Source organism: Lithobates pipiens, unplaced genomic scaffold (genome assembly GCF_037356315.1).
Source record: "Lithobates pipiens isolate NorthernLeopardFrog02 unplaced genomic scaffold, aLitPip1_a1.2 Scaffold_28, whole genome shotgun sequence".
NCBI lineage: Eukaryota > Metazoa > Chordata > Amphibia > Anura > Ranidae > Lithobates > Lithobates pipiens.
The window spans coordinates 24196657-24205647 of NW_027507789.1; the positions used below are offsets into that span (position 1 = coordinate 24196657).

At 42.1% G+C, this 8991-nt stretch overlaps 1 protein-coding gene across 1 annotated transcript; it reads right to left on the reverse strand.

Annotated features, from left to right (window-relative positions):
* Window positions 1–3326: 3326 nt before the first annotated feature.
* LOC143934976 (ras GTPase-activating-like protein IQGAP2) lies at window positions 3327–5585 on the reverse strand. Its single transcript, XM_077458523.1, has one exon. The coding sequence runs from the start codon at window positions 5583–5585 to the stop codon at window positions 3327–3329; it is 2259 nt and encodes a 752-aa protein (XP_077314649.1).
* Window positions 5586–8991: the final 3406 nt, after the last annotated feature.

Here is an 8991-nt window from a genome sequence, read left to right on the forward strand (position 1 = left end):
ATGTTTTAGAGCATCTCTTTGGGTTTTCATCACTAGGGGTCGTGCTATATTATCAAGTTTCATATTACCCCCTGTGTGTATAGATATACACATTTTTTATTTTGGGTTTGTCATGTTTTTTGGTTTCTGAGTGTTTGCACATTTTTTCACATTTAGTTATTGGGTATAGATTTTTGTCACCAAACACTGATATAGTGTACTTATGTGATTTCAGGTTTTTAGGTTTATTATTGACTGATACATTATATATACACTTTGTCACTAAACACTGGTATAGTGTACTTATGGGATTTTAGGTTAATAGGTTTACTATTGAATGACACATTTTATATATATATGTTTGCATATATGCGACTTGAGTTATAATCGCAGTGGGTCATACATGGAGTTTGTTACACGTGGGATCTTACGTTTTTTTTGTGTTAAATTTTGGAGTTTTTTTGGGATTGAGGTTGTTGCATTATACCCAGTGGGGAGGTTTTTGGCCTATTTCAGCACTGATATGTTTCTGTGATGAATCACAGTTAGCATTATCAGTTTTTGACATCAGAATCTCCGTTGGTTTGGAAACATATTATTTAATTTGTTTGATTATTAGTCCCTGATATTAGAATTTCAGTTCTTGAAACCAGTATTCCTGCTGGTTTGGAGACATATTACACATATTGTTTGATATAACATTTTCTGGGTGAAGCTGTGTTTTTTCTGCATTTATTCCTGGGTTCATTAGTATAAGGTTTAGGGAGGCTATTGGGTTCTTTGGTTAAAAACCCTGGTTTTCACCTACATCTACCCTTTATGAGTCCAGATGGAATGAGAGCCTGGTTTTAGGTAGCGCCATTTTACCCCGGTTGCTATATTATTTTCATTCTTAAAAGAACCCCTATTAGGGGATTCCTTTTCTTCGGGGGGCAGCAGCCTATATAGAGTTTTACATACAGGTATACTAGACATATAGAGGTTTTATATCTATCCGGCTAAGGCTTGGGTTTATCTACTCCTGGTGGTGAATAGCGCGGTTCTTCCATTCTTATTATCAGGTTGTAATATTGAGAGTTTGCTTTGGGAGGAAGTTCGCTGGAGGCCATATTGGATGTGGGTAAGGCCCCAGAGCAATACATGAAGAATAGCTTAATTCCCTCTTTTGTGCTGCTGAACATGGGCTCAAATAACATTAATAGATAAGTAACGAATAACAAATGTACGGTACATGAATGTTTAGATGACAGGTGAGCCATACGCTGGCTGAGTAAGCCTTGGAATGCAACAATGTCGGGGGGGGGGCTCTCTAAAGAGGTACTGCTGTGATCTCCAAAAAAATGAGGGCAGACATAGTACTGCTTCTAGTATATTGTATAAAAGGAGGATGAAGCGACCATCTTTGCTGACGGTAAGATCAGCGAGAGGTGAAAGAAGCTCTCATGGCTTTCACACTGGAGACAAAGCAGCAGCTGTTTCAGGGCGCTTTAAAGGCGCTATTTTTAACACTTTAGCGCCTGCAAAGTGCCTCGGTGTGAAAGCAGCCTAAAGGAAAAAAAGTAATTTAAAAGTACCCGCGGCTGTAATGAATTGTCGGTCCCAGTAGTACAGATAAAGAAGTCCATTACCAGTCCCTTTGAGTCTGGTATGAATAGAGGGGAACCCCTGAACCAAAATAAAAAAAAAATTGCGTGGGGGTCCCCCCAAATTCCATATTAGGCCCTTCCGGTCTGGTGTGGATATTAAGGGGAATCCCACACCAATTTTTTTTAATAAAAAAATGGCTTGTGGGTCCCCCCAAAAATGCATAGCAAACCCTTATCCGAGCACGCAACCTGGCAGTCTTGGCCACCATGCTGCAGCTCAGATTCAGGGTCTTGGCAATCTTCTTGTAGCCTAGGCTACCTTTATGTAGAGTAACAATTCTTTTTTCAGATCCTGTTTTCCACCATGGCATTACAGATCATGACCAAATGGGCCAAGCTGCTATGCCCCCCTGGCAAACCCCCCCCCCCCCTTATGTTGAGGGCATGTGACATGGTATGGTTTATGAGGGGCGCTGCCCGCCCTCCCTCCCTTTCCGGGCCAGACCCAGATAAGGGTCTGGTATTCATTCAAAAAGAAAGCTGCGCTAGAAATCATATAGTGCAAAATGATATCATTACCATCATAACATAATTTATCCTGTGTGCAAAAAAATTGATATAACCACAAGTAATACAAATAAAAACATAAACTAATTAAAAGCGTGAACAGTCCAAAAAAGGGGAGAGAGACAAGAAGATGAGGCTTCAGTCCATTTAGGTGACTCTACAAAACACCCTCCAAGTATGTAGCAAGTGCAACCAGAGAAAGGAATTCCTCCACCACTAGATTCAGTGAGGCTTACCAGCTGACAAGATCTCTTTTTAGGGAGATCATACGCGCTCGCAAACAAAACCATCAATCCGGTCCCTTTAAAAGACACTGCTGATATCTCCAACTTGTGTATCCCCTCCTCGGAGCGTCTCCCTTTTCACCACAATCATTTAATGAGATAAAACAGAAAGGCTCCCATAGCGTAACTCCATATAAAACTTTTATTTAAACACAATAAAACAAAGATTGCAAACTCACAATTTTCAGCCGCATACAAGCGTGTATATAGTAATGAGCCGGCCGCCGGGGAATGGCGGTGACGTCAGCACGCCGTTCAACCCTACATGGTTTCGTCAAAGCTGACTTCTTCCTGGGGTACCTGTGTGTGTGTGTGTGGGGGGGGGGGGGGGGGCTGAAGACAGTACTGTCTTCAACCCACCCACACCCCACATTACTGTCTTCACCCCCCCCCCCCTCACATTAATGAGGGGGGGAGAGTTAAAGACAGTAATGTGAGGGGGGAGTTGAAGACAGTACTGTCTTCAAACCACCCCCCCCCCCCCCACCCCCACCCACACCCACACACACACACCACTGTCTTCAACTCCCCCCTCACATTACTGTCTTCAACTCCACACCACCCCCCCCCCCCAACATTACTGTCCTTAACTCTCCCCCCCCTCACGTTACTGTCTTCAACTCTGCCCCCCCATGTGAGGGGGGGGGTTGACAGTAATGTGTGTGTGCGCGTGTGTGTGGGGGGGGGGGGGTACTGTCTTCAACCCACCCACCCCCCTCCCTCCCCCCCACACACACACATTACTGTCCTCAACTCCCCCTCTTACATTACTACCCTCAACAACTCCCCCCTTACATTACTACCCTAAACAACTCCCCCTCACATTACTACCCTCAACTCCCCCCCCCCCCACATTACTACCCTCAACTTCCCCCCCCCCCCCCCCATAACTGTCCTCAAAGCTGATTGTTCACATTTTGTGAAGCTTGCTGAACACCAGAGATAAAAACATGCCGACATCGACATCATAATGGAAAATCTTCATCGTTGGTTCATTGCTATGATAAAGACGCAATACGTCCACAATTGGAAGGAATACATGTTTCTTGTCTAAGCTGATATGATAGCCGTCACCATCAGTTTCTATACGAAGGACTTCTCTTTTCAGTTGCCCGAATTCCCCGCGTGTGCCCACTACGACACCTTTATTCAGCAGCTTCTTTGCAGTGTATTTAATTGTGTCTTCTACATAATGAACCTTCTGGATCACTCCATCAGTGTCTGACTTTCGGGAGAACACGACGTCGATGCAGCTTTTCCTATAGCGCTTGTACAGGTCTATGCTGTCCTGCAAAAATTTAGAGCAATGCCGGAGTTCAGCTAATGCTTGCTCGATGTTTGTAATCTCAACATTTCTCTTCTGACGCAGGTCATGTCTCCCTTTCATTTCTTGAGAAATTAGGTTGAGAATTTCTTGGTGGCTCCTTTCCTCTGTGAATGAACTGACTTTCTGTAAAGTCTGCAGGTTTGCAGTGATCTTTTGTTTTTCATATTCCAGGGCTTCCATTGCAGAGGCATTACTCATGTTATCTGGAAAGTTAGTAGCGGTAGACGTCGTGTCTCCCATTATGTGATCCTTTTCCTGTGCTGGTGAAGCAGACCTCAGAACCTTTTGGAGAGTTTCTCCGGGCACCCAAGGAATTACATTCAGGACTAGTTTTTGAGTGGAAATTTTCAGGTTCTCAATTTCGCTATCAAAATCTCCCAGTGGGGAAACTTTGCTGTGTAAACATAGCCAGATTTTCGTTACCCCATTTGCTTCATCATAGACAGCTCCATCAGTGTCCAGAAGATCCATTAGGTGAGGGACTGGTCCAAGACCCTTAAACACTTGGTGCGCAACATCCATGGTTTGCAAATGTCCATGGTCGCCAAATACAACATTCTCATATTTAGAAAGTAGAGAATGTGTATAGAAGATGTCCCCCATGAGCATGTTTATCTGAGGAATCTCTATAGCATCAGAGAACTTGTTCAAGTGGAATTCGTCCTCTGGCTCTGAAACATTCAGAACATCCCTAAAACATTTCCTGAACCCTGAGGAGGTTCTGCTGATATAGTCGTACGTTCCGGGTGCATACGATTGTTTGACGGCGAAGGATTGTATGGCCAGGCTGACGATGACAGACAAAAGATTCAGGTTCTCCTTCTGGATTGAACCCTCATGAATTTGTGGTTCACTGAGGCCAAATATATTTGGTTTCTCTATGGCTGGCCTGAGGAACTCCGAGAAGAAAAAGCCAACCGTCCTCAACACCAAATCTTTACCCACCTCTGGAAACTTTTTCAGCAAAGATTGTTGCAGGACTTTTGTTAGATACCTCAGCCCATAAGGAATTCTGTCCACAGATGAGAATATGCACTCTATGATTTCGTTTGTCATGTCATATAAATCAATGTTTTCATCGCCAGCGGATGTTCCGTGCGCTCCTTCCATTCCTTCGACTAGATCGAAATGCTTGTCTGCCAGCTTGTCTGGATTGGGGGTCAGCGCATACGTGATTTGTAATATCTTCAGAAGTGCTGGTGTCAGCGCCTTCGCTAGGTCACTGTACTTTGATTTCTGCAAGTAAAACTTTAGGATTACCTTTAGAACCTTCGATTTACCCCTCAATATGTCCTCAATGGCATCAATTTTTCTCTCCACTTCCTGACGAAGAGCAAATTCCATTAACTTCACAAAATAGTACTCCTCTCGTGGCGTGTCGCTGTGATTATAGAGCTTGAAGAGCAGTTTGTTAGTAATTGTTCTAATATCCTGATCGTTGGACATCTGGTCAATGAGTCTAGCCAGGTAAACTGGATTGGTCTGGAGATGATAAAATAGCCGTCCATACGATTCCAGCCTCTCTCTGTTCTTGATGACCTCCTGAGCCGCCTGTCTCTGCTCCGTTATTTCCTTTTCAATTTGTTTCTGACTGCATAGCTTCAGCTTTTTGAATTGGGATCCAAGTTCCTTTAGAGACATTTTGCCCTTTACTAAAGCTGCAGTGTCTTTTTCTAAGGTTTGCAGCTCCTCTTTCTGTCGATGGAAGGTTCTTAATTTAGAAGTGAAGTCATCCTTCAACGCATTCAGCCGCTGCTGCTGATCAATGCTCTGGGGGTCAAAGGGGTCCAGGAATCGCAAAAAATACCTGATGGTACTCAGAGGTGGATTTTCTTCTGTCATTAAGGATTTGTAGTTTCTTCGGGCCACATAGCCTCTGATGTGCGATTGTAATTTTATGATGGCATACTGACGATATCGCTCCTTTCTAGCTTCTCGGATTAGATCGCTGTGGGAATTTACTTTTTCAGGTCTCCCTTTGGATAAGGGCCTTACCCGACTAATCAAATGGCAGAATATACCAAGTGTATATATATAGATGGATATCAGTAATATACTTGTAAAGATCATTATATAGATTAGTATTATACTGGGATATACAGTAGATTATAGGAGTATATAGATTATTAGCAAATACTGAACTTTAATCAAAGCAGGTATGTGCTCTGACAGAGAAATCTACAGCAGATGTGTTCTGCACAAAGGTCAGTTAAAGACTGATGCTCACTCAGGTTCTCAGTTCTATTAATAAGCCTTGCCCCTACTATGACATCACGTATCCTAGCAACACACTCACTCAGGTTCTTAGTTCTATTAATAGCCTTGCTTCTACTATGACATCACGTATCCTAGCAACACACTCACTCAGGTTCTCAGTTCTATTAATAGCCTTGCCTCTACTATGACATCACGTATCCTAGCAACACACTCACTCAAGCCTCTGCAGCTACTGTACATTTTGAGCCGTTTTTTTTTGTTTGTTTGTTTTTTCAATAAAGCTTTACGAATATTCAGGATGACAGAATATATATACATATATACACACACACACACACCTGACTGGCAGTAGTATATGTTGAATCCTATATATACAAATAATAATAAAATTATATATATATATATATATATATATATATATATATATAGCAAAAGATTTCCACACTATTTATAAATATATATAAAACTTAGTTTAAAAAAAAAAAAAGTGTTGGAATTATTTGTCCTATTCCTATTTCCTGGTCTGTTTGGTCTATGTTTTGACATTCATCTGAGTTTCTAAATTGGGTTAAAAAAGAACTTCTATCACTGTTTAGCTATGTTGGAGTGAGTATAATCTTTTCTGTTTTCATAACTTAGCTTTTCTTCCCCCTTTTTTTGGGAATGTTGGATTGTTTATACTTGAAACATCTGATCTGTTTTATAAGCTAATATAGAGAACTTTTTTTTTTTTCCTAATATACTTTAGATAGGGAAGCTATGGGATTAAAGCCTGTTTTGTATAGGGTAAATTCTTGTAATATTTATATATAACCTAATAAAATAATATTGAAATATATATCAATTTGTCTGGGCATTTCTGATGATATGTAATGTATGCATTTGTTTATATTTTCTGAGATTTGGTATAATATTGCTATATGGTGATAGGAAAGTGTTACGATGATGTAATACTTTTAATCTTCCACTAGATGGCATTGGGTTTATGGAGCAGGGGCTGCTCTGATGATTGATTTGCTCTTCGGGTGTGACAGGAAGGAAGTTGTATGGGGGACATATAGAGTATGGAGCTGATGTTCAGGTTGTAATATTGAGAGTTTGCTTTGGGAGGAAGTTTGCTGGCGGCCATATTGGATGTGGGTAAGGCCCCAGAGCAATACATGAAGAATAGCTTCATTCCCTCTTTTGTGCTGCTGAACATGGGCTCAAATAACATTAATAGATAAGTAACGAATAACAAAATGTACGGTACATGAATGTTTAGATGACAGGTGAGCCATACGCTGGCTGAGTAAGCCTTGGAATGGTACAATGTCGGGGTGGCCTCTCTAAAGAGGTACTGCTGTGATTTCCAAAAAAATGAGGGCAGACATAGTACTGCTTCTAGTATATTGTATAAAAGGAGGATGAAGCGACCATCTTTGCTGAGGGCAAGATCAGTGAGAGGTGAAAGAAGTACCACCGCCCCCTCGTACAGTATACGAATGGAGGACGTGGGCAACATTGGGAAGAGATAAATGAATAACCTTTTTACTGCCAGAGCGCATTATATATATATATATATATATATATATATTTTTTTTAAAGGTATTTACAATTTTTTTTTTAGGAATGAAGATTACGCAATATCCTTCAAACATTTTTTTGAAAGCACTTCTCTTCTTCCTCTATATCACGTCCACAGTCACTGACAGCTTTCTATAACATTGCATTTACTGAATATTATGTGTGGCCATTTGCTGATGTCAGGGGCCACGCTTGAGGTCCCCTCTATAAATCTAATTTAACCACATCTGCTATAGATGGTAAAAATAAACAAACATTCTTAAAACAGATCACTGTGTTTTTATTATACTGAATGTGGATATAGAGGGCCAGCTCTTGGGCCTTAAAGCCCAACTCTGGGAATCAGCCCAAACCAGCCCCCACGGATGTATTTTATGTTATTTCCCCCCCCCCCAGTTTTTTTTTTTTTAGTTATTTCCCCCCGCCATCCCTTTTCCAGAGGTGTTCATGGTAGTTGCACTCAGCACAGGGTCCTCTTCCTGCTGGGGGGGGTTCCTCCTCAGTGATGGCAATTCATGGTGCCCGGATTCTGTGAGTCCCCAGACACATCTGATTTATAAATTCATACCCCCTTCTTCTGGGGAGCTTTTTTTAATTTATTCCATTGAGATAAATTAATACCTTTTTTATGTGCTTTTTTTTTTCTATTAAAATCTGACCTTTACATACAAGTTTTCTATTTATTTTTGTTGTATAAATGGTTTGAGTGAACAGATGGACGCTACAGATGTTGCTCCGATCTCTGTGTATAATGCGAATGGGGCCCTTCCAAGGAGGTCCACCAATAGCGATGACCTGACAAGATTATACAATGGTTTATTGAGATATTTTCAACACTGAGGGGTACCGTATGACAAAAAGGGAAGGGGGGGGCATCCCTTCACACCACCCCGACCCAAGCCACTGACACACACACACACCCCAATCACTCTAGGATGATACCCCACATCGACACCCATAAACGCAGACAAGTGCCCACCCCCCCCCATCACTCTAAAATGACAGTTATCACCCAAGACTGACAACTCACATTAACACCCCTACCATCACTGACCCCAGACTACGAGTTGGATGTGATTATAATACATTTGGGTGTATAAAATAATCTCCAGAGTGCAGCCTGTACAGGTGGGAAGAGGACACTTCCTCACTCCCCCTACCAGTCACATATTAAACATTATCGCCCACTCGTTTCACAGTAGAATGTCCGGCAGGGTGAGGGGGTCAGTCCTGGAGGGTTTGGCTCCTCTCCAGGGATATCACCATCACTGAGTTGTGGGACCGGTGCATACACAGAGAACACAGAACTCTCTACTAGACCAGGCCTCCTCTCCTGTCCATCCCAGGTATCTGTATGCGACATCCCATGGGATGGATGAGAGAGTAGAGCCAACGGGCATCAGGAGCACTTCAGAGGGTCAGCAAGGTAGGGATGCCATGAACGGGTTGCCATCTCCTTCCCCCA

What these genes read in the sequence shown, in the direction of transcription:
- LOC143934976 (XM_077458523.1), bottom strand. Translation starts at nt 5,585, where the DNA reads ATGACAGAAGAAAATCCACCTCTGAGTACCATCAGGTATTTTTTGCGA.